The 26,443-nt window shown below is 46.0% G+C and overlaps 1 protein-coding gene and 1 pseudogene across 46 annotated transcripts in view; one reads left to right on the forward strand and one right to left on the reverse strand.

The window, feature by feature from the left end:
• Kalrn (kalirin, RhoGEF kinase) overlaps positions 1-26,443 on the forward strand; it is a 606,323-nt gene that overhangs the window by 355,735 nt on the left and 224,145 nt on the right. For 27 of the 46 annotated variants that reach the window (XM_087576981.1, XM_087576985.1, XM_087576984.1 and 24 more), the window contains exons 17-25: positions 2,812-3,030; positions 5,074-5,223; positions 8,105-8,219; positions 11,417-11,532; positions 12,016-12,138; positions 18,229-18,411; positions 19,528-19,646; positions 23,845-23,911; positions 24,509-24,618. In XM_087576981.1, the coding sequence (XP_087433107.1) occupies positions 2,812-3,030; positions 5,074-5,223; positions 8,105-8,219; positions 11,417-11,532; positions 12,016-12,138; positions 18,229-18,411; positions 19,528-19,646; positions 23,845-23,911; positions 24,509-24,618 (1,202 nt within the window). 46 annotated transcript variants of the gene reach the window in all.
• On the reverse strand, positions 8,751-9,022 carry LOC148002626 (signal recognition particle RNA; annotated as a pseudogene).

Consider the following 26,443-nt stretch of genomic DNA (forward strand, 5'->3'; position numbering starts at 1 on the left):
GCCCAGCACAGAGCACACACTCACATGTGCACCCTTGGAGACGTGGCAGCCATTGACACACACCCTTGGAGAGTGACAACCATTTGATTGACTAACCCCCCCTCCCCGTACCTCTGCCCTCACTGTGAGAGTTTTACCTTCTAAGCAACAGGAACCCTCCAAGAGCTGGCTAAGAAGCAAAGGAGTTCAGAGAAAGGGGGTTTGCCCTGAGTTTCAGGCCACCTGAAGAGGTTCACTGAAGGAGGGCAGGTTTGAGGCAAGTTTCAAAGGATAGAGAGGATCATTGACAAGGGCTTCGGGCATCCACCAAGGACAGGAAGAGAGAAGGGAAGGCAGGAAGGTTTGTGGCTTGCTTTTGGAGGTTTGGGGAGAAAGTGTGGTTGGTATTGTGAAGACAGACCATGCCATGGAGGGCTCTTGTGACAGCCAGTTTGGACCTAGCTTAGAAGCAATGAGGGAGCTGCGGAAGGCTTTTGAATGGAGAGAATGAAGTGACGCTCATAAGATGGACGCCTTAGGGATGAATAGAATAACGGGGGCACTTCCTGCCCCATCAAATTAAGCAGAACTGCCAAAACGGTCCCCGAGGCACTGGAGATGTGGCCCAATGGCGGAATGTGGGCTTGGCATGTCCAGGGCCCCAAGACAAATCCTAGCACGCCACATGAAACAAAAGCGTGCAGGGTGGATCTATGAACTGGATCTGGAAAGAAGGAAGATTGGCTGTTTCTCCTGCATAAATAAGCATGCGTATATGAAGCTGGGTGGGAGGAGTGTGGAACGGCAGTCAGGGATGAGATCAAGAATGTAGCTAATTCTAGGGGGCAGGGGAAATGGGTAGGAGCAGGCCACCAGCATAAGTGGCCAGCGAGTATGAGGGCTTTGGCTTCTACTGAGGGTTCGGAGTCTGCCCTGCCACAGATGACAGCTCCTGGATGAGAGGCGGGCTCCCTCGCATCAGAAGATGATGCCAGAGGAGGAGCTGACATTAAGAAGAGGCTTCATTGAAGAGAAAATAATGGAAGCCAGGGGAGCAGATAAGAGCTCCGAGGATGTGAGCAGTTAGCATGGCTCTAACCTCTTGTTTAGGAAACAAACCAAGTCCTGGATTTGGAGGGATTGCTCTGCCCTTTTATTTACTTTCCCTAGATTCATTTAGCAGCGAGGAGCCCAGCAGACAGTCATCAGGGGGTAAAAGCCCTAAAGGGGGCAGGGATGCTGGTGGAGATGAAGTAGTGGAGCTGCTGCAGGTTGGGGATGGGAGAGCACATAGAAGCCTTGGAGACAGAGCTAAGTAGGAAGTGCAGGATGGAATCTAATAGTGAGAAAGGCAGGGGTATGTGGTGAGATCAAGGAGATGCCTAGGGGGGAAGGAGGGAGTTGCCCTCAGCCCCACGGAGTGCTAAGTCAGCTATAAAAGTGGTCTTAGCCCTGCTGCCCGAGCCAAGTAGAAAGGAGTTCCCGAGTGTCGAGTGTCGTTTGTTTCCAGCCACCCTCATTCACCACCATTAGCTGGGAGGATCCAGCAGCCAAGGCTGCAATGTTACTAGCTTTCCCAAGTCAGTCACTGGGATGCCCTCACAGGGATTGTCCTAGGAAAGGTACCGCTGTTGGGGTAGAGCGTCGTCAGCAAAGCAAGTTGGGGAGGGAAAGAAAAAGCTATCACTTCCCCATCACTGTTCGTCCTTGAAGAAAATCCAGGCAAGAACTTCAACAGGACAGGACCCTGGAGGCAGGAGCTGATGGGGACCACAGAGGGGTGCTGCCTACTGGCTTGCTCCCCATGGCTTGCTCAGTCTGCTTTCTCATAGAACCCAGGACCACCAGCCCAGGGATGGCACCACACACAATTGGGCAGACCCTCCCCCATCAATCACTGATTATGATAATGCTATACAGAATACAGACGTGTCAGCGGCCCTGTTTTATGAAGTCATTTTCTTAATTGACATTCTCTCCTCTCAGGTGACTCTAGCTTGTGTCAAGTAGATATAAAAAGTATCCATCAGAGGAATCAACATATCTGTGTTTTGTCTTACAAAGCCTGAACCTCTTTGGCTTTTTTTTACCCTGCTACTTAGTCCTCTGGCCAGGTTCCCCAACCTCTTCCAGTTAAAGTCCAGAACATAGTTAGTCCTAATCAGAAACCATAAAGCAAGTGAGAAGCCTGTCACCTAAAAGCCATTGTAAAGAACAAAAGACTCCTGCCTTGAGCTCACTCTTGCCCGCTGGGCTCTGCTTCTCTGGTGAAATGATTGTGGGGGCGGGGTGGGGACAGGAGAGCTCATTCTTTGGATCTAGTAACCTACCAAGTTTACCCATTCTGCCTGAATCCTTTCCGATTGGTCATTAATGTTTCAGATTGTGCATTGCTAGCCGAGATGTGTGTTACAAGTGTTCATGGAGAAAGTGTTTATTTCACCTGTAAAATGCTGCGTCCGTAATCACTGAAAGTTCAGCGATGAGCGATTTTGTGATTAAATTTGAAAAAGAGATTAAGGGACCAATCAGAGACAAGATTTCTACACAACTTCTGTTTCTCTACTGTGTGGACTGAAATAGCCTTAAAAATCCAGGGTAATGGGAGTAGAAAGTTAAGAATGGGGTCAGGAGGTAGGGTCCTGAGAGATGAATGGCATGTGTGATTTCCTTTTTGTAAAAGACAGTAATGTATTAATCGTCGTGACAAGTGGATCAGTCACTTAAAGCTCTTTAACTTCTCTGCATCTTTCCAACCACACCTCACTCCACCCCTCCCATATCACACCTGGGCTGCTCCCACGGACCTGTCTCTCCTCCCCTCGTGCCCAGTCCCTCTTTCATGCCACTTCCTTGCAGAAGACGCACCAGAGCGCCCTGCAGGTACAGCAGAAGGCAGAGGCACTGCTCCAGGCCGGCCACTATGACGCCGATGCTATCCGGGAATGTGCGGAGAAGGTGGCCCTCCACTGGCAACAGCTCATGCTAAAGATGGAGGACCGGCTGAAACTCGTCAATGCCTCTGTGGCCTTTTACAAGACCTCTGAGCAGGTGAGAGAGATGTCTGTGGACGTGAGCGGAAGGCGAAAGAGGCAGGCTTCTGCCTAAAATTATAGGACAGCATCAAAAGCCAGGCATCTTGGCACCAACCTGTGAGGATAAAAAAATGACTTATGGAAACACTACCATTGGCTTTCTTACCTTTTTCCCCCCTTTACAGCAAGGAACCATGTGACTTTCTTTTTCATAAATTTCCCCAACTCCTCAGATCAGTATGGAGCTGTCGAAGTAGAAATCGGGGGTGTTGGATGCTAGCTTTGAGCCGTGTATCAGTCAGCCATTGTCAGAACAGTGCTGTGTAACAAACTACCCCCATTCTTGATAATGTAAATCAGCATTTGTTTTCCGTTTAAGGATCCAGAATCTCCCCGAAGTTGATATATCTAGACTCCAAAGTGTACCTTGCATCCAGCTTGTTCATGTGTCTCTCATGCTCCCCGATCAGCAGCTACTTAAAATGCATCATAGTCAAAAGAACCCAGCATCTACTGTACCAGACCTCTTAAGTCTTTGATTCTGCCCTATGGTGGAATATGTCTCAAGTGCCTCAGTCTTGACATTTCTGTATGTCTTGTTATCTATTTTATCAGGACATGAGCTTGCATACCTTGTGTCTTGCATTGAAAGAAGTAGGAAAGGTGGAGGCTAGACAGACTTCTCATGACATGGCAGTCATGAGGAGGGTCTTCTGCCTGAGTCATCATTCAGCTGAGTCCATAACTCAGTGAACATTCTGCCCAACTACCACATCCTTGGGTGAGGATGTAGTTCAGTTAGTAGAATGCTTGCCTTGTGTGCATAAGGCCCTTGCCCAGAATTTCAAGGTCACTTTTAGCTGCAAAGAAAATTCAAGTCCAGTCTGGGCTTGATGAGACATACCCTTTACCAAGAAGAATGACTTTTTCAGAGAAGGCCAAGATGGTTACAGCTATTCTCCCAACTCTGTTCCCAACAAGTACCCAAAGCTGTTGAAGGAAAGTGTAGGAGTTTGGGGTTCTGCTGTCTGGTTGGTTGGTTGTGTTTTGACACACCAGGGATGAAAGCACTCTTCTTATGCTTACCAGGCAAGAGTCTGCTGAGTTTTTACCTTCTGAACCCTCCATGCACTGATACCAGGCTGCCACGAGACTCCCACTGTAACACTCAACCTAACTCTCCCTGTGAAGTCTCTCTAATGCTCTGTTTTTTCTCCTGAGGTCATTTATAAGGTCCTCCAGCATGGTCTCTCTGAATTTTTATAACTAAAAAAAAATTATGACTTTGAAGTTAACTCAAATGTATTCTTCCTCAGAAAGCCTGTGACTTTGTAATAGAGATGGATGCTAAGGATGTCACTGCCTTATGGTAGGACTTTGAACATCTGTCCCCAGGGGAGTTGAAAGATGACTTTCGTTTATGGCCCATAAATCACACAAGAGAGGCAGCTTTTCCCTTCACCACTGCTTGAGGCTCCTGACTGACAGACAAGTACAGACGCTGAGGCAAGCCATCGAGCATCTTCTCCAAGCCTAGTCTACATAATTCATAATTATCATGAGGTTACAACAACATAGCTATATGACATAATATATCCATATATACATGCATATGAATATGTATATGGGATATATATCTCATATATATGTATATATGTACATGATATATATGTATTAGGCATATATATGATATATGTGACATATGTGTATATATGTACATGAGATATATATCACTTTGTATGTCTCTATTTATACATATTTGAAGCCCCCAAATATCCAGCCTATTTCTTCACCTCTTATTCTTCATCACATTCTTGAGTGATACTATCAACCCCTATAGCTTCAGCCTTTAGCTATCAGCTGTAAAGAGACGATTCCACAATCCCTACCTCCAGTCACAGTCCAAGCTCCAGTCACAAGGTTCTCAAAATATCCCGGGTGTGGTGGCTCCACTGAACCACCACAGTGAACCTCACTGAAGTGTGTAAGACTTGCAGAAGTTGCAGAGATTACCCGCCGAGCAGTCCATTTAATGAACCCCTTCCTCCATCATCCCCAGGTGTGCAGCGTTCTGGAGAGCTTAGAGCAGGAGTACCGGAGAGACGAAGACTGGTGCGGCGGGAGAGACAAGCTGGGGCCGGCGGCAGAGATGGACCACGTCATTCCACTCCTCAGCAAGCATCTGGAGCAGAAGGAGGCCTTCCTGAAGGTCAGTCAGTATATGACTGCCACACAGGTCTCATGGCCTCACCCTCTCCTCTCTCCAGCACCCACCTTCATTAAGGCTTCCCTTTGCCTGCCTCTTATGTAAAGAGGGAAGGGGCCGAAGGCACAGCTCCCGGTTAATGTGTAAAAACCATACACTAAAATTTAAATGTTCATTTCTTTTTTGATACTTCTGGTGTCATCGGGGTATAGGGTACGTTACTATAGCCACTGCAGTGTTAGAATGCTCCAAGATCACGTGGTTATGGTCACATGCTTTTACTCACTTACATTCAGTTTATTAAAAATAATTTGTTTTCTTTTAGAGTGCTAGGTTTTGAACACAGAACCTCACACCTGGTAGGCTAACACTCTATCACTGAACAATAACCGTAACCCTAAAATGATCTTTTGGCTGAAGAGTATGAGACTGCTTATGAAGTTATTAAAATGAGCCTTTTAGGAGATAGCTCAGTGGTTAAGAGCACTGACTGCTCTTCCAGAGGTCCTGAGTTCAAATCCCAGCAATCACATGGTGGCTCACAACCATCTGTAATGGGGTCTGATGCCCTCTTCTTGTGTGTCTGAAGACAAGACTACAGTGTACGTATAATAAGTAAATAAATCTTTTTTAAAAAATGAACCCTTTGTAAGTAGATATTGCAAAAAAATCAATAAATTTAGATACTACTTATCAATCTAGTGATTTTTAATTAACAATAAATATCACAATGTTTATTCTCCTTTATGGAGGGTGTTTCAGGGAGGGAAAACAGCCCTGATCTATATGGGCTTTTAGTAGCAAGGGGAGTCCTTCTGAAAGTCTCCTAGCAGCAGGCTTCCCAGTTGAGGCTGTTCCACATGCTCCGCTCACCTCAAAACTTTCATGTTCTTCTAGGGTTTCTCAGAGTTTGTGTTTCCTGACATAGCACTACTGAAGTCACACTCCTATAACTAGCTGCCTTTTTTATTAGAGCTCTTCTCCTCTTGGCCACCAAATCTTTCTGTTCCTTTCTTAAGACACCCCCCTGCCCCAGATGAACCCACCCTCCTTCCTGTTGTCTGGTCTGCACAGATATCAGTCAGAACCCCGAATACGCAGATTAAACTAATACGGATAAGTAGAAATTTTCCCATGCAGAGCTTGAAATAGTTTAAAATTTCTCTATTACAAAATAAAATTAAAAATGATTGAAGGAGCATGGGAAAGGTTTAAAGTACAGTTATAAAAGTGTTGCGAATGACACAGTGGGGAAGTACGTGCTGTATGAACATGAAGGCCTGCTGTGCAAGCATGAAGACCTGGGTTTGGATCTCGGCCTCCATGTAAAGAGCCAGTCAGCCTCATGCGCTGCACATCCCCAGTGCTATCGAGGACAGAGAAGCAGGATCACTGGGCCTTGCTGGCTGCCAGCCCAGCTCTGGTTCTCTTAGAGATGCTGTCTCAAGAGGCCAAGGTTGACAGTGGTTGAACAAAATACCCAACTTCCTGCTCTGGCCTCTTCACGTGCAGGTATGGACATGCACACGCACACACACACACACGCAGAGAGAAAAGAAAAGATTATGTCTTCATAAAATGAAATGATTCTTTTAAAGAGGAAAGAGGGCCATCTGGGCTGATGCATTTCCTATTTTCCTAAAGCTGTAGAGGAAAAGCTCCCCATAACTGTGGGAATTCTCTGCCCGACAGATGGTGCACAGCTTTCTGTTCATCACTCATTGATTCGTCTAGAGTCCTTAGCCTTGGATGCTCACTAATGGCTTTCAGTTCATTAGCCTGTGAGTTCCTGGGCCCATCAACTGCCTTTAACCAGATCCAGCTTCATTGCTACTTTTTACCTAATCACAAAAACATATCATTTAAATTTATATTTATTATTAAGCAATCATTGTAATTGTATAATTTGTGTGGTCAGAAGATAAACGTAAGATTTTTAAAACTTGGGGTTGGGGATTTAGCTCAGTGGTAGAGCGCTTGCCTAGCGAGCGCAAGGCCCTGGGTTCGGTCCCCAGCTCCGGGAAAAAAAAAAAAGATTTTTAAAACTTCACTTGATCTACAGATAATTTAATTTATGTATTAATTTGTTGATACATTATTAAATTATTAGTTTAAAATGTGAAGGCAAGTATATACTAGTCTCATAGCTATGGAGAAAACCGATTTTTAGAGAAATTCATCAATTATATGGGCTTAAGAGACACTAGAAATACTCCGTCAGGATATCTGGATCTAAATTGAAAGGCTTCTTTCCTCCCGCTCTTCCCAGCCCTCGGTCCTAACCGCCATCAGGAGAACGTGGCCTGTCCTCTCTGCCAGCCCCTGCTGACGGGAGCCGTCGGTGGCTCTGATTCTTTAATGGAGGTTGATATTTCCCAACAAGAGAGTACTTGTTAGTGTTGTTTAAGTAAGGTGAACGTGACCGGCAGTCAAAAACGTTTAAAACTGTTGGGAATTTAACTTTAGATTTAGAATTATGTTATGAAGTGTGTTTGCTCAGTATGCTGTGCTAACGTGGGTTTCTGTTCCCTGGGCTCTCAACGGTGGTCACGTAAGAGACATTCTTATAAAAGAAGAAAACCATCATGGGCATGAACATTAGCAGTGCCCAATCAGCATAGTGCAGGGTCAGCTGCTTTCTGATTTCTGTCCGAAACGGAAAAGGAAGACGCACCTGGTTAAAGGAGCGCTCACAGTACGAGCCTTCTAAGTTGGAATTAGCATCCTGTGGACCGGAAGTGACCTCCAGAACTTTTCTCCCTCTGGATCCCTCCAGTATCCCCATCACCGTCAAGTCCTTAATGCCTCTAAAAAGGCACCTCTGTGCATGTCTTTGTCCCACATGTGGACTGGAGACAGGGCCTCACATCTTTGTTTCTCTTAGGCCTGCACTCTGGCACGGCGGAATGCCGAGGTGTTCCTCAAGTACATCCACAGGAACAATGTGAGCATGCCCAGTGTTGCCAGCCACACCAGGGGACCCGAACAGCAAGTAAAAGGTGAGTAAGAGGCCTACTGGGCCACAGCTCACTTCAATTGTACAGGTAAAAGGCCAGGCCCCTCTTCTCCTCCCCCTTCACCTGTGTGTCTAACTCTCAGGTCATCCCAGGTTCTCCGGGGCTTCCCCTTAAGAAGTAACAGTCTGGTGTGGAGTGAAACTAGCCCTGGTGATCCACAGTCTCTTAGCATGCTGAAAGATTTCCTGTTGGTTTGTTTTGGTTTTTTTTTCCTTTTCTGTTTTGTTTTGTTTTTTCATTTATATTCAAGTCTTGGGCCACACTTAGTAGAAAGGTTTACTACTTAAAACATGGTGTCCAGTTCAGCAACATTGATATCATTTGGACACTAGTTGGAATTTCAGACTCACTCAGATCTACAGGGTCAGATCCTGCCTTCTGTACGCAGGTAGAATTTACATAAGCACCTATTCTAGGTCATCTTCATTATCTCTTTGAATTCTATAAACTGGGAGTATATGAAAAACAGCACATATCCTTTAATTTTGCCTATTGTCTGATCACATTTGGCCTAAATTATCATTTTGTTCTTTCAATGTTCGCTCTTGCCATACAAACATTAGCCTTGATGTAGGAAACCAAGTTTTACGACCTGGGCCGGTTCACCCCTCCTTAGGCAACCTGGTGGTCCCCTGCTCCCAGGAGGTCACCATATTGATGCCGAACTTAGTGCGGACACCCGATCGGCATAGCGCACTACAGCCCAGAACTACTGGACTCAAGCGATCCTCCTGTCTCAGCCTCCCGAGTAGCTGGGACTACAGGCGTGCGCCACCGCGCCCGGCGGAAACCAAGTTTTACAAATCCTCTTGCCCAGTTAGAATATCACACAGCCCTGGTGACTAAGGCCAGGGAGTGGGGGTGAGCCAGGCTTAGGGACACCAGAGTCAGAGAGCGGATCAGCAGACTGCTGTAGAGAGAGTTCCTTTTCCTGCTCAGATAACTCAAGAGTTGGGATGATTCAAATCACTGGAGAGAATTAAACAGGAAGAGGACCTGAGCTCCACATGTTATTTCGCCTTCGAATGAGGCCCTGTGGGTGGCTGACTCCATGTCAGACTCTCCTCCCAGCACATGTCAAAGCATATGTTCTGACTTCTGCAGATGGCAGTTTGGGCGAGGCCAACCAGTGAGAGACCACATTCCCACCACACTGTGTGGAACTGGTACCCAGAGGGGCCTGGATATACCTGCATCTGTGAAATCTCTCAGACAGGGGGAAATAGTAGCACAGGAAACTCTCCAGAGCTTCCATTGTTTGGATTGGGTTAATTTGGGTTCCTAAAGGTGCAGTGAGCAGGGAGCCCTGACCACAGGACACAAACACAAGGAAACGAGCTGATTTGACCCAGTAGATGCAGACACTGGAGACCATACCGTCTATCTCTCTGTCATCTACCACCTGGATCCAAAGCCATTGCCACTTATATCTGGGTTTTAATATGGGAGCAGATGGCCAAGTCACATCCAAAACCTTCATTGTTGCCCCCCACGAGCTTCTGTTGTCTGAGTGATGGTCTGTTGCAGCCATCAACATCAGTTGCCGTGGCTGAGCTCAGCAATACAGCTGTTAGATGTTGATTCCAGATGTTGGCCAAGGTTCTTGTCTGTCCATTCTGAGCTCCGAGTCCAAAGGACAGTGGTGACCCAAGAGTTCTTGCCACCGTGCAACAGGGAAGCAAGGGACAGGTCAGGTGTACAGGCACAATTTGTGCCCCTATTTGTGTCACATCGGCTAACAAATCTCTTTGTCAGAGAAAGTCACTGGCTGAGCCAGAGGTCAGAGGTCAGTCTGAGAATGAGAAAGTGCGCTTGACCACTCTGGGAAGGAGTGGAAACTTCTATGATGAATACATGGAGAGTAGCCACAGTGGCCAGCGGAGAATCTTAGCTTGAAGGGGCGTGGACAGTGTCAATCATTACAGTAAAGCTTGAAGGGGGTGTGGACAGTGTCAATCATTACAGTCCCAGCACAGTGAGGGGAACTAAAGAATAAGTAAAATCAGCAAACACAGAAGTTCAGGTTGTGCTATCTCTGTAAAGTACCATAATGTGTACTTTATAACCCCAGGGACCTGGGAGACCAAGGGTAGCTAAGAATGTGGTCTCAGGTCAAAGGATCCGACTTAACTCTACTCCCCCCTCTCTGAATGAGTCTGCACAAGTTTCAGGTCTTCCCTCCGTTTCTTCACCTGCAAAGTGGGGACCGTCACGATGCACGCATCAGGAGCATTATGAGGATGTGCCTGACACATAGTAACTGCTTAGTAAACATGGTTATCTATACCCTTATTACTGCATATTTTATCAAGCGTATTTAATACTGTACATTTAATAGTTTGCAGGAAACAAGAAGCAGCTATGAGACAAAATAAATTTGCTCACTGCTTAAGCATAGAGCATACTGCTTAAGACACTTAAGAAATCAATCAGGGTCACCAGACAGTATTAAGAGCAGTGAAGAGACAGATGACACGTACTGGATACCCCCCACGGCTCCCTTGTCATACTGAGTGCCTTACGTATATTCTCAAATATACTATCATTCGGGAGACGTGAGAGGAGCTTTACACCTTCCTTAGGATCATATAGAAACCTGTGTGGTGTTTGGGCCCAAGAGAACATGTAGTCCTTGTTGCCATGTTGTGGCCCTGCTTTCTCCCACCCTCTGCCCAGAAGCTTCTAACAGTGGCTCTGCTGTTAAAGTTCTGTATGTTTGACTCCTGTGCAGGGCTGAGACTGTAGCTCGTTCTGTGGACTGGCCAAATGTCTTCACAACCTTCTCACTGCTGCCAATCCCATGCCTCTCCTCCAGAAGCTCCTCGGGAATGCCTAGGAGTCCCCCAGGAGGCCTCCTATGCTTGCTAGGCTCCAGACCAGCTATGTCAGTTGTTGTCTTAGGGGTTCGCTTTCCAAACTCTCTTACCATGACTAGTGTGAAGAGAATCCGGGTTCACTGTAGTATATTGACGAAATCCTCAGAAACAGGTAGTTACCAAGCTCTCCCTGCTCTTGGTCCCTTCTGGGGAGTTGTATCTATCTCTAGCTTTTATTCCCTTTTTTCTGATCCTTTATTGGTCCTAAAGGGAGGCTTACAGGTCCCCTTGGTAATGGGATTGAAGTAGTTGGGACTTCACTTAGAGCTTTCCCATGATGCTACTCACCCCCTTTACCCACAGCCATCTTGAGTGAGCTCTTGCAGAGAGAGAATCGCGTCCTGCACTTCTGGACCTTGAAGAAGCGGCGGTTAGACCAGTGTCAGCAATATGTGGTGTTTGAACGCAGTGCTAAACAGGTATGTCCAGAAGTCCCCTTGGCTTTCCCTCACTGCTGAGGAGTGTATAGAGAACCATTACTAGCAGTCAGAGTTAAGCCAGGGGCTGGAGGTAACAGGATAAGGGAGATCAGGTTTCCCCTTGCCCATGATTTGGATTTTCTAGCATTCAATCCTGAGTTTGACACCAGGAGATGTGATGGGCTGCACAGGTATTCACCAGGTCTGACCTATAATAGCCCCCAGTTTATACATAAATACTGAGTCTGATAGATGGTAGCCTCCAGGTTACTGCTTTGGGGTGGGTGAGCAGTACTAACTCAAAGGAGAGCCTCCAAAAATTAACAAAACAAACAAACAAAACCTTGAAAACTCCCTAAGAGCTACACACCCACCATGCTGTCACAATTCCTGGGTCCCAAACATAAGCCTTCCTCCCAGTGTGGCATGTTTTCCTTCTGAGAGCTGCCTTCTGGGGACTAGTGGTGGTGTTTCCTCCTACAGGCACTAGACTGGATCCAAGAAACAGGAGAATATTACCTCTCAACCCATACCTCCACTGGAGAGACCACAGAGGAGACTCAGGAGCTGCTGAAAGAGTATGGAGAATTCAGGGTGCCTGCCAAGGTAGGAAGTGTCCCAGCCCCCCCCCCCCGAGTCCCCAAGTATCTCTTTTGTGGGGAAACTTTACATTATGGGAGCAAGAACAGACTCTGTATGCAGAACTGTGTTGTCCTAGTTGCACAAGGAACACATGTTTGGGATTGTCTCCTTCGGAACCTAAGTTCTCCCCAAACTACATCACCAAACAGGACATCAGATGCTAATGCACCCCAGCACCACACTCCAGATTCTGGGGTCCCCTTTGTTTCCCCAGAGCTGATAAAGTGAAAGGACACACTCATGTTAAGCTACGCACACATTGTAGACATCTTCCAGGAATAGCCAGCCCGTGACATGTAGTCATCTACAAATGCATTGGGCTACATGCGTGTCTCTCTGGGAATGCATGTGGCCTGGGTACTGTAGGTAAGACATACCTGAATTCTACTTATATCTATCTATTCTTGAAATTGGAATGCCTTGGGAAGTACGCCTCACGGGATGGAGCAGTAACTCAGGAACTCATAGAAATTCCTGAGTCCCTTGTTCCTAGCTTGGGCTTCAGCAGAGTGGATGTGCTTTCTCACCCTCCGTGAGATCCATCATATCATTTTGCCTCACTACATTAAAAATAGTGTTCCTTCCTTCTGATTTGTGCTTCGGAAAGGAGCCCACCTTTTCAGTCCAGCACCACCTCTTCCCATCTCCCTGCTGAACACCTCAGGGTCCTTCCCTGTTGTTTCAGTCCTCATCTGTACAGCCTTCTAGGAGCAGTCATAAGGGGCCTGTGCAGGGCTATCTCCTATGTTAGCCTGAATATTGCAAGGGATCTCTGTGCAGGGACATCTCCTACAGTTTCCCTGAAGACACGAGCCACCTTTATTCACCTTGTCCAGTGTTCTTCAGACACAGCTAATTATGGAAGTGGGCGTCGCAACATACGTGAACATTAGGAATGTTGGCTAGATTCCAGAACTATGACGCTCAGTCTATGTTAATATGGCTTTTCTAGCTTGGCTCTCTCTATTTCCTGTCTTCCCAACTGAGCTGTGTCTGTTAGCAGTTACGGTGCCCCGGTATAGCATGGTCTCCATCTCAGAGTCCTTTGCGTCAGAATATCCTCAGCTCAGAGGAGGAGCCTATGACTGAAGACGCCCGCCCCACCTCAGTCCAGTTCCCCTGAGACGAACTTCCTTTAACCGGTCAGCTCTGGCTTCTAATCCTTATAACCAGTCAAGTGAACTTGGTATGGAGAGCAAACTGACCTTGAGTGAAATATGGCGGCCCTCACAAGCGCATAGAGCGATGAGTGATGCTGGATTATTATACTCCACAGAGACAAGATCAAGCCGAAGAAACACTGAATATAGAACGGCAATTTTATATAAAAGTGAGACAGATTTAGTGACGATAAGAACACACAATTGCACATTGTGCTGTGCCTATAGGCTTCTAGTTAGAAGAATACAAATGATACTTTCTGTTGTTCCAAAAATTATAGGGGAAATGGCGGCTGATGACAGGGAAGTTGAGCTTTGCAGCTTCTCACAGAACTCTGTTTTTATTTTCTAAAAAACAAAGTGGTTTCTAGATTTTTTCTTTTCTTTTTTTCTTTTCGTTTTTTTTTTTACAATCCAGTGGGATTTTTAGTATATTCAGGATCTCCTATAATCATCACCACAGCTGAGGAGTTCCAGAAAACCCATATGCGTTAGGAATAATTCCTTCCTCCCTTCTCCCTCAGGCACAGGCCCACGCCGTACATTTCACAGAATTAGAATCATTTGATATGTAATCCTCGGTGCCTGGCCTCTTTTCCCTTAGCGTCGTGTTTTCCTTATCCACCTGGGTTTTAGTGTGTCAGCTTGTCATCTCTTTTGATGGCCAAATAATATTTCGTTATGCAGATCTAGCTCTGTCATTTAGCCCCTGGCAGTTTACTTCCTGTTTATCACATGACTGGTGTTCAGTTTGGAGGTCTTATGAATGGCGTTATCATTAACACTGTGTACAAGTTTCGTGTGAGCGTGTTCTTTTGGTCCACTTATATGTACACATGGGAGTGCAACGGCTGGGTGATCCTATGCCTCTCTGTTTAATTCTGAGGACCTTCCAATTCCAAAGCAGCGCTTACCGGCAGTGTGTGCAGCTTCCGGTGTCCCTGTATACTTAGTAGCACTAAGCTCCTGTCTGTCAGAAGGAACATGAGAGCGGGGGAGTTCCTCTGTGTAACCCACATTGCTCAAACCTCAGCTCTCACATGGTCCTTCTGTTCTGCCTCCAAAGTCCCTAATGGTTACTTTCCCTGCCTTTCTTCTGTGTTTTCTCTTCCACTCTGCAACCCCTCTGACTCCTGCCTCTGTAATTCAGATCACCAGAGAAACGCCCTCAGCAGAGTCACCATGTGGCCAGGGTCCCTTCTTAAACAGACTTGTTTAAAACCCAGGACACCTGGAAAACAATTGCCCAACTGAGGGGCTGTTCTTATGGGACAGGTTTTGGCCTCTCTTCTCATCAGCTACAGGCAAGAACATGACAGGTCTCCTGGTTTCATTTTGCATTCTGGGAGGCGGGCAGGCATGGTCATGTTGGTACCCCATTGGGCTGATTGGTCTAGCTTTGCTCACCCAGCAGTGAGCTGAAGCCAAAGCTAAAATACCAGATCGAGCTACGCAGTGAGGATGGACAGATGAGTAAGGTGGAAGGTTGAGTTTTCAGGCCCGCTGAAGAGGACACATCAGTAACTATCCCATGCTGAAATAGAGGCCTTAAGTGGAACCGTGGGGATATACCCACCTGTCTGCAGGGAGGGCTACCTGCCTGAGGGTAGGATGTATAGGCGGCGACATCCCCACCATGTGTGGGGATGACATCCAGCATGGCTGTGGTTCAGTAGTGGAGAACCTCAGAGATGGGCTCCTGCAAAGTCAGGTGGGGTGGAGCTTGACCACGCTGTCTGCTGACTGTTGACTCCCGGCCTCTGTGAGGACACAGAGGAATCTCAGTCATGACCTCACTCCCGAGCTTTCACCGTATTGATCCCAGTCAGCTCCGATGCCTTCTAATCCAGGTTCCACCAGCGCACCAGTCACTGCCAAGCTGAGGACACTGTCTTCAGTCAAGTCACCTGACCAGAAGCAGAGAATAGTGACTTCCAAGACTTTTATATAAAAAGGGGTTCTTGATGATTAGAACAAAAATTAGCCTCTTTCAAGAGAATAGCAAGTTAAAAATATTTCCTCACAGGAAAAAAAAATAAAACCCTGAGAGAAATAACATGCAAGTCTTCGGGACCCCAGGTTTCTTGTCTTAGTCAGTTCCTGGTGTGGTTACTATTGTTGTTTCATGGTGGAGAGATATTCCTCCAAGCCTCACACCCACCTCTTCTATTCCATTCCAAAGCTCCTCCAGCCCTTGACTCTAGCCTATGGCCAGCCCACCATGCTGAAAGAGGAGAAGACTACTTATGTTGTGCGCTAGTCATACTTCAGGCAGAGCACTCTGCTCCCACCCCAGCATTGCTCTCTTAGGGAGGGACATGGATGGTGAGCCTGGAAAGGGCTGGTGGGGTAGTCAGGACCATTAGAGTCTAGAATGGTGAGATAAAGAAAGGCCCTGCTGTCTTCTTGTAATAAATCAATTGTCTGCTCAGATTCTTGGTAAGAAGTTCAGACCACTAATCTTTCATGGTGAATTCCATTTGTTATCAAGAAAATGGATTGCACATAGCTCAGGCACGGAGGAATAGCTTTGATCCTTGGCAAAACTTGCCAAGGAGAACGTCAACCTTGTGATGTTTTGTAAGCTCATCTTTCTCTTCCTGTGGTAAGGATCCCACCTTCCAGGTGTCTGAGGCTGCCACTGCTGCATCTTGAAGTAACGTCAGTGCGTTTGGGAATTTTACATGGCTGATAATGAATTCTTATGGAGGAGACAAAGACAGGGTTCAGATGTGTTCTACACAGAGGGACTCGGTTGAGGGGGAAGGATCAGTTACAAGTAGCAAGCCACCACAGCTGCATAAGGAAAACCGTCCTCCTGATCCCCTGGTATCCCTTAAGGATGACCCAGAATGCTGATGGCATGCCTGTCTCACACACTCGCCAAAGGGTTTTTGCTGTGGCCAGCAGCTTTGTGCAAACTGTCAGTGGGATGATATCTGTGCATCCTGCAAAGCTTAGGTGTGTGGCCACCAGCTTTTTCATCAGCCCCGCACAGTTTTATGATGCTGGAGAGAATCTTCTCTTTGTTTTTCCACATTTCGGTCTTGGTCTTAGCCGCTGAGTTCCAGTTTCCCAACCAGGTCAGGTCTCTCTCTCTCTCTCTCTCTCTCTCTCTCTCTCTCTCTCTCTCTCTCTCTCTCTCTCTCTCTCTCTCGGTCATCCTTCTCAGCAGTGACTGTGACTCCAGGTTTCTTTTCCATGGTGTCCGGCTTACCAGCTTTTTCACTCTGTATCTTGCAAGACGGGAAAGATCTGCTATCTTTCAAGCTTTGCCCCTCCTTTTCTCAAAAGGACATTTTCTTCATAGCATATTATTTAAATGTTATTTCCTTTTCCCTAAGATTTCCCAGGTATCTCTGATAGATTTTAGTTTTAAAATCCACACTTCTATACTAAAAGGTGAGCAGGCGTTTGCTGACCTCATCCTTCTGTTTCTGTGTCTTCCCAGCAGGCCTTCTCTGCCTTCCCATACAGACCCGCCTTCGTCCGCTGCACTGTAAAATCCCTCTGTTGTAACATACTTCTCACTTTGACATTCAATTACACGATGCCCCGAGCCGTCAACTATTTTGTATGAAAATCTTGTCCCCTCTGGAGATTTCAGATAGGGGCAAATGAATATATTTTTTGTTTCTCCTTTTGTTTATCCCTGAAGCCCAACCCACAGCTCTCTACAGAGAACAGTAGACAGAGGAAATCCTAAACATATTCTGGTTACAAATGAAGTTAACCCAACACACGTCAGACTGTTGACAGATTAGCCCTTAATATCTCCCTCGAACAGACAGAAAGACAAAAATCTCAGTTAAGCAGATAGAGGTCTGATAGTCAGATTCACCAGATCCTAGCCTGTCCTAGCTTGCATGATGTTTAGTGCCTGCCTTGAGTACAGAGAGAGGCAGGAACCAGGATCACAGGATCAGAGGCAAGCACGACTGCCATTACTGGTGATGTGATTTTGGACCAGCTTTAAAAGCTGAACCTCAAGTTTCTGTGTCTGGCTCACAAACACTTCTCCATCCCTGTCTGCATACATCTTAAAGAGTCTCAAATATGATGACAGTGTGCACTATAAGTTAATAAATGGCTATATTAATAGAAGAGATCTCATATCAATAGCAGTGGTTGAAATAACATTTCTGACTTAACTAGTTGCGTGAACTTTCTCCATGTTCTGCAGACATGAACAAATGCCTCTCAGCTAGTTAAGGTACCAATGTCAGACCAAAGAAACATTTACACCCCAGAGGGACTTACAGGAGTTACCACCTACAGGAGCATGGGGAAGGTACAAGCCACTGTACCACTGCAGGAAATGCCATTGCCCCCAGCAACTGTTAGCTGCTTGTATATCTTTTGGAATTGGTATGGCCTTGTGAGAACTTCCCCCCTAATAACCTTTAACTGTCTACAAATCCTTGGGAAGGTTAGGCCACTGAAGCCCTACCTCTCCTCCATGATGGAAAGAGAGTGAATAGGACCAATTTTACACAGCTCTCCTGTAGGTGATCAGAGCTGCTGACAGTTCAAGAGCATTGTGGCCATATCACACCTGGAAGACAGTGTACCACAGCAAAGGTTCTTACAGTAGCTCTAGTAAGCACCTACTGTGTGCCGGACACGTTCTAGACAGTAGGCATCATTGGCCCATTAATGTTCTCCATAACTTCATGAAGCAGGTGCTACTATGATACCTATTCGGTGGGTAAAGAAACTGGCAGAGCACAGGAGATTTTAATAATTTGTTCTAAGCCACCCAACAGGTGGGTAACAAAGTTGACCTGCAAACCCAGCATCTACTGGGAGGGTACCCTGCAGAGCAGAGGGGGCTTGAGGCAAACAGTCCTGAGAATAATGTGGTCCAGTAACGTACGGCTATCTCTTGGGACAGCAAACAAAAGAGAAGGTGAAGCTTCTGATCCAGCTAGCAGACAGCTTTGTGGAAAAGGGCCACATCCATGCCACAGAGATACGGAAATGGGTGACCACGGTGGACAAGCACTACCGGGATTTCTCCCTGAGGATGGGGAAGTACCGGTACACCCTGGAGAAAGCCCTGGGAGTCAACACGGAGGTACGTATGAGGTGCTATCCCCTGGAGCTGCCTCTCTTCTCCTCCCCTCAGTGCCACCGCTGCACCACCATAGAAGGAGTAGTGTGTTTCCAAGGTAGTCTTCTGAGCTACAGAGCCCACGAACCTCATGCATTTTTAACAGGCTTGGGGAGCATTGCTGATCCATTCATCCCCCCCATCTCCCACCACCCTCCCCCATCACGATTAATGTTCTATGTCCTGCAGGATTGGCTGACCAGGAGCAAGGCCTCTGACTATGAAGCAGAGGGTTTTTTTCTTTCCGTGTAGTTAACTGTGGAGTAAACCCTTTCTTTTGGTCTCATCAGTACTAGCATCTAACCAGTTATGTTAATGAGCCAAGGATTAGAGTCCCTCACATATACATGAGTGGTTTTCAGGAATAAGGGGCACAGTGTGTATAAAGGCTGTTTGACACTTCAACTAAAAGGAGGTACTAAGTTCCATGAAGCAAAAGAAGACCGGCTTTTAATCTCCTTTTTTTTAATAATAGAGGTCAGTAACCTATGAATTAAAAGCTAAATCCAGCCTGGCATTTAATCCACTCATGTCTTTAAACAGGTCCATGCTCCAAAACAGAGCAGCCTCAAGTAAAGTCGTCAAACCCTAAACCTTAAGGCCTATGTCTCCCCCAGCCAGTGAGTTTTCCTCTGGGCGTCCTTTCGTACATAACACCAATGAGAGCTTAAGCAAGCGAGGATGAGCAATTACAAGGTTCAGTCACTGATCAGGAATTCCATTCCTGTTTCCAAGGGGAAATGCCTGCTTAAATAAAAATAGTTTATTTTCTCTTGACAAATGAAATGTTTTCGGACTTTTCCTGTGTTCCTGATTCCTGTTTATTTTATTGGTGAGGAACCAATTCTGGCTGATTCGTGTTTATATTTAATCAAAGCCAAAGGCCTAAAAAACAAATACTTATATGTAACTAGAGATAGTAGCACTAAATGTTTGGTCAGAACATTCTACAGCTTTTTTTACCTGAAAGGCACAATTACCCTATGGAGACACCTTGAAGGATCACCCATCTTGTCACCCACTTCCATTACACTGTTTTACCACTTCCCCAAGGTGACCTCTGTGACATTTCTCATGCAGGATAACAAGGACCTAGAGCTGGACATTATCCCAGCAAGCCTTTCAGACCGGGAGGTCAAGCTCCGGGATGCTAACCACGAGGTCAATGAAGAGAAACGGAAGTCAGCTCGAAAGAAAGAGTATGTGTGTGGGGGGAGAGGGGCTCTCACTGCAGCTCAAAGTCTCTTCCTCAATTTCTCCTGCTACCCATCCCTTGTGATGGTTTGATGAGTCATCTGGTCTACCTGCAGGTGTTGGGGTGGACGTTGAGGAGATGGGTTTACTGGCACCTCTCTGCCTCTCAGATCTCTACTGTATCCAACTGCTTTTCATGTAGCAGGAACTTTCCAGGGGATACCTGTGCTTCAGACCATCAAATTTTATTTCACAGTGTCAGAGCTCAACAGTAACCAAACCAAACCACTCCATGTAACCATGGACTCCTCAACATTTGGCCCCACCTCAGTCAGCCTCATTTCAGAGTTCTTCCTTACTGTCGTTCCATTCCTTTCTGAAGATGAAGAGATAGATAGATAGATAGATAGATAGATAGATAGATAGATAGATAGATGGATGGATGTATTCTGTGGCCATGTCTCACTAACCAGATTATAAACTCTTTGATGATAAGGAATATTTTATGCTCTCTTATATGAAGTGTGGTTCCCAGAGCAACAGGGATACCACAGTGGACTAAGAGAAGTTTATAGAATATTATTGGATATGGAAACCAAAACCTTTGGTAAGGGACGAGAAGTTATCCAAAATTACATAATGAATAAACCCATAGCTGAATATAGTGACACATACCTCTCATGCCAGCACTCAAGAGGTTAAGACAGGAAGATTGGCAGGTCAAGGCCAGTCTGAGCTATGTAATGAGACTCCATCTGAAAAGGGGGGGGGGGATTAAGAAAGGAGGGAGGAGGGAAAAGGAAGAAAGGAAGGACAGAAGGAAGGGCAGAAGGAAGGAAGAAAAGACAGAAGGAAAGGACAGAAGGAAGGAAGGGCAGAAGGAAGGAAGGACAGAAGGAAGGAAAAACAGCTGATAGCATCAGTTTTCTTACTTTAATTTTAGGAATGTGCTTGGTCCAGAAGAAAATAAGATGCTGTATGAGGAATTCCAACATCTCCCCTCCCCCACGCCCACATCTGGTTCAGATATCTCCAGGTCCATGCTCCAAAACAGAGCAGCCTCAAGTAAAGTGGTCAAACCCTAAACCTTAAGACCTATGTCTCCCCCAGCCAGTGAGTTTTCCTCTGTGCGTCCTTTCGTACATAGATCTTTCTGGTGAATAATATTTTAAATGGAAAGAAAGATGTATCTTGAAACTGACCCTGAGAGTGAATTGTAGATGTCAGAGGTAAAGTTGATAAGTTTACTCCTCTGCCTCAGCTGGCCCACATGGAGACGAGGCAGCTAAGAGAGAAAGGGGACGCTAACCATGGTGGGAGACTCTGAAGTTGCCTATTATTCTCAGAATAAGAATGGTTAGAGCTGAAATCCATTTAAAGAGCTTGGGACCAATTTATCCTTAGATTCCTGGTCTGTTCTCCAAGTTCAGCCAGCCCTCTGTATCCTCCCATTTAGCCATCCCTGGATTATAAATATCTAGGGGAAATTATGCTTGTATTGAACATGCAGACTACCTTCTCGTCATTTTACAGGATAAGCCAGCCACTGTTTGTGCACTCGCAGTGTCTTGGGCATTATGAGGAGCCTAGAGGTTATGTAAAGTGTGTGGGATGTGTGTAACTTATATGTAGACACTATGACATTTTACAGGAGGAACTTGGGCAGCCGCAGTTTTGGGTACCCACAGGGATCCTAGAACCAACCCGCCGAGGCTACGTTCTCGGTGAACTTTGACTGCACCTGGGCACAACACATTGCTCTTCTGGTTGGCAGCTTAGGCGGTGGCTGCCTCACATCTCACATTAATCACGAACTGTAGGACCTTGAACATGAGAAGAATGGGCTATGGCCATCTTACAATATCTTTGCATTTTACTTTCTTTAAGCCGAAGTTATAAAAAAAAATGATCCATGCAGAGATCATGGGAGAAGCTTTAGAAAGAATATCATATTCTGTGTAATACTAGGAAAAAATTCAGTGTGTCTAGGATTAAGAAGTTAATTTGATCAAGACGGAAAGGGATCACGGCTTTAAGACTGAAGAAACAAATGCTGGTCCATGAAGCAGAGTCTTCCATGGGGGGTTATATTGGTTTGTAGAGCTGTGTAACAAAGGACCACAGCTGAGTGACTTCAACAACAGAAATGTATGTGTCCTGGAAGCCAGAAATCAACAACCAAGGAATCTGAAGGTTCCGTTCCCTCTGAGGGGACTGTGGGAAAGATCTACTCTAGGCCTCTCCCCTCATCCGTTAGTGGAACCTTCACATTCATGTGACATTCTTCCTGATTATTTGTGCCTTATTTGCCCTTCTATAAGTACACTAGTGGCCATTTTGGATTGAGATCCATCCCACTCTGTACTGTGACGACTATTTCCAAATAAAGCCAAGATCTGAGGAATGGAGGGATGGATTAGAATATATTGATTCTGTAGGACAGAATTCAGGCTCTAACAGAGAAGCAAAGGAGAGGATTCTATTTGGCCGACCCTCCCGGCTCCTTTTTTGTAAAGGGGAAAACAGCAAGCAGCAGGCAGTGGAGAGAATGGAGGAGCGCACTGCAAAGCACAAAGATGGCCAACATAAAGGAAGCAAGTCAGAAAGAAATGACAAGAGGAAGAAAGGAAACCCAAGCTGGCTGTGCTCCTTCAGATCTACCCTAGTTTCTTAGCAACCTAAGGCTTAGTCTCTGAGCGTCTCTCAGGATCCCAGGCACCAGGCTGTTTCTCACAGGATCTTACTTCCTCCTTGCAGCAGTCCTGGTGGTCATCTGTGTTATAGATAAGAAGTCCTGGGGTCTGAAGAAGCAGGTCTTACTTCCAATGATTGATAGATTCGTAATTCAGTCCCTGCTTGTCTAACTGCAATATTCACACACTTTCCGCTCTACCAGCAAAGGAACAATACGAAGAGAGTGGCTAGTTGACCTCTGCAGAAGTGTAGTCTTTACATCAATCCTTTAAGCTTAGTAGAAGGCCACTACGAGAACGATACATTGCTTTAAGGGAGAACACCAAGATAAAAATCTGGGAAAAAAAACTGCTCGCATATTATTTCTGGTCATGCTTTCAAAAGGACACACCTTGAGGATATCATTTCTCAAATTTTTCAATTCCTGAAAACGGGAACTCTCGGCATGAACTATATGCAGAACTGATACTGAGAGTGTAAGATGTGTGTAAACTATAGGTTGTATTAATTAGATCATCATATGCTGGCTACCAAGCACTATTTCTAATAAAAATTATGCAGAGGGAGAGTAAACAGATGCACAATGAAGTCATACATGCTCAGGTCCATTGTGTTACTTAGGAGTCCAAGGAAGGAGTCCTTTTCTTAAAGATACAGAGCATAAAACTCTGTTCACAGGAGCCTGAAGCCCATCAGTCACTATATATAGCACGTGCAAATTTCATGTGCACAGGTCTGGATGCAAATAAATCTCATTGGAGATAGTCATTAAATTCTGAGCAGGACCAGCCAAGGTCAGAGATCAGCAAACTGTGGCCTACAAGTCAAATTGGGCTCATCCTCTGTTCTGTGTAGTCTATAATCTAAAATGAGTATTATATACTAACTGGCTGAAGAAATCAGAGACTATCATATGGAGACATGTAAAACTTTTAGTACCTTAGTTCAGTCGGAACATATCTGCACTTACTCTGTGCTGCCTCTCAGGTTACAGCAGCTGTGGTTATGCTAGAGACCGAACAGCTCAAAAAACAAAACCTGATTCTTTACAGAAAAACTGTAAAGCCCTGAGCTCAAGTCATCACTGCCTGACTTGGAGCCTGTTTAATTTGAGCCCTGAATGATGTCAGTGTAAGTCTATGAACTACCGAGCAGATACCATTCTGGGAGCTGTAAGAGAGATGTAGAACGCTGTTGTTCAGACCGTCTAGCTGCTGCGCTCCAGTGCGAGCAGCCACATATCTTGTGCAGATGCTCCTGTGCACACATACAGTTGACAGCAACGCATCTCAGCACAGTGATGTAGACACGAGTGGGAAAGGACAAGAGAGTGGGCCTGGCTGAACACAGACGTGAAGAAGGGATGGAGAGCGAATGACCAGGGTGAGAGAGCTCCGGAGGCGGAAGACCTTCTTGGTATAGCTGAAAACAGGGCTGGGGTGAGGAAGTGAAGTCGGAGAGGAGGCGATGTATCCATGAGCAACTGAAAGCCCATTTGTTTCCTCCCAGATTCATTATGGCTGAACTGCTCCAGACCGAGAAGGCTTATGTAAGAGACCTACACGAGTGCTTGGAGGTAAGTCTCCCAGCAGTCAGTCCCCAGCCCCATTGTGGAAGTGCCACCTGGCCCTTGTCAACCCTTTGAGAGCAACTCAGTGCCCTTGCTCTTCTGCTGGAGAATAAAAAGGCCGTCGGGGAGGTCTTCCAGAGTCTAGCGCAACTGCTTGGGAGTTTGAAGTGCTTTTGAAAAGAAGGTCTAAATGTCGCTCAAGCTGGAGCTAAGACCCAGACTTTAAAAAAGGAAGGAAGGAAGAAAGGAAGGAGAGGGGGGAGGGAGGAAGGAAGGAAGGAAGAAAGAAGGAAGGAAGGAGGAAAGGGAAAGGAAAGAAAGGTGCAGCATCAAGGGAGAAAAGTATGTCAGACACTTCATTTCGAAACATAGACCGTGACACAGATCTAATGAATGACAAGACCGGAGCCTGCCCTCTCTGAGGTTCAGAGTAACGTAGCAGTCAGGTTCTCTTTCTTTTTGCTCCACTTGTTAAATGCGTCTTCGCCTCTTGAACTCCATACACAGTCACGGTCCCATTCTCCCCTCATGACTGAGGGGGCCCCTTTTGTCTGGGTCTCTTGTGGCATGCGCACCAGCGATGAGTCTGTCCCTGTCTTACAGACCTACCTGTGGGAAATGACCAGTGGTGTGGAAGAGATACCGCCTGGGATCCTCAATAAGGAGCACATCATCTTCGGCAACATCCAGGAGATCTATGACTTCCACAACAAGTATGTACGCGGGATCTGGCTGAGCACACTGACGGGGTAAATGCCGGGCATCTGGCTGCCCGTCGAGTGGATCAAAGCTCCTGCTAAACCTTCTATTTCACCTGACACGCTCTTTCTCACCTGGTCAGATCTCATAGCTGGTTGCTGGCCCACTCCTTTCTTGTTTGTCATGGCCACAATCTATTCAGGGTCCTCAGTGGAGAGAGAAGTAACTGTTCTGCAGTGCCCCTTTCTGGCTCTCACGAGAAGCAGACAGCGTCTCCGTTTGCACTATGAACATGGTTACCAGCACATTGAGGAAACAAGAGTGGCTTCACCCCATTAAGGCTGTGGGAAATCCTGATGCAGCAGTCCCTGGGATGCAGCAGTCACTGGGACTGACCATCTTATACTTGTGCTCTCCGGCTTTCGAATTCTATTTAGCATTTGTCTCTCCCTTCACCCTCGCCCTCAACCATTTATGTATAAAGATATTCCCGAATATCACATTTCTTGATAGCTTAGAGAAACATACCTCCAGTCACCACTATGTTCTGCTGAAGTAGAATCACAGAACACTAAAACCTCACAGCCTGTTTTTCCGGCTCCGAGCTTAATGTAAGGACCCTTTCTGTTGTGTGCTAAATGTGTTTTCTGTCAGTAGATGGTCAGCAAGAATACTAGTAGGACCCGCTGGTAGACATAACCTGGTCTCTAAAATTCATGTGAAGAGTCTCTTGAGATAGAGAAAACAAATGTGACACAAAGTCCTTGAGGCCCCCTCAGGAGCCTAACACAGAGGAAGTTGAGTGGAGCCTACTCCTAGGATTTGGTGAGCTGAGACACAAGCCCCAGAGACAGCACAGCCAGCCTCACACGTCCAAGGAGACCATGTGCACAAATGGAAAACCACCCTGAGGTGGGACTGGACAACACTGTCCAGGGAACTGTCTGCAGAGAAGTGTACGGTACACTGTCCAACACAGTAACCATGGCGTCTGTGCAGCTACTGAACTGCTGGGGAGCTCCATCGGTATTGTTCTTAATTTTAATATATTTAAATAGTCATAAATGAAAAAGAGTGGTTCTGATATTGGATAGCTCCACTGTGGAGAATGATGCTTCCATAGGGTTCTCTGCTACGAATGACCCCCCAGGCAAGCAGGAGTTTGGTTGAAAGAATTCAGGGCTCGGGAAGGAGTGGAGAGTCAGTGTTGTGATGAGTTACCCATCAAGGTATCAGTTAAAGTGATGTAAACCATTTAGTCCCCATGGCATGCTAACTAACCTGTTGGGAAACTGGGGCCGGAGGAGGATGTGTTCTTCTGCCTTTCTAGACTATTAATAATATTTTCCCTCCTCTTTTTCTCATCATAAACATCCTTATGTGGTTTGCCTGGCAATCTCTAGACCATGGTATTGTGTCCTCATGACAGCCATATTAATAAGACCCTAATAAAAACATTCTTAGCCATCGGCCCCAAATTCAGTACCATCCCATCTCCTCCAGGCTATCTGAGGAGATTGGAAAATGTAAATCACATAATTTTATTGGTTTAGCTGTGATCTTTGAACGTTTTCAACAAATCTCACTCTCCGTAGGTCCTCCCCACATTAGCTGAATACGGACATCTCCACACCACAGCACGCACTGCCTGCCAACTGTGCCCGTCTCCAAACAGGAAGAAAGAATATTCACTTCAAAACAGAACCGTTAATAACAGCATATCTAACTCGGCCCTGCTTCTCATTCTGATTTCAGGGTGTCAGTCTAGCAAGCCGTGATAAATGGCATTATAGTTTTCTGAATAGCTGTAATTCCACCTCTAACTTACAAAATGTGGTT

This window comes from Rattus norvegicus, chromosome 11 (assembly GCF_021556685.1).
Source record: "Rattus norvegicus strain SHRSP/BbbUtx chromosome 11, alternate assembly SHRSP_T2T, whole genome shotgun sequence".
NCBI lineage: Eukaryota > Metazoa > Chordata > Mammalia > Rodentia > Muridae > Rattus > Rattus norvegicus.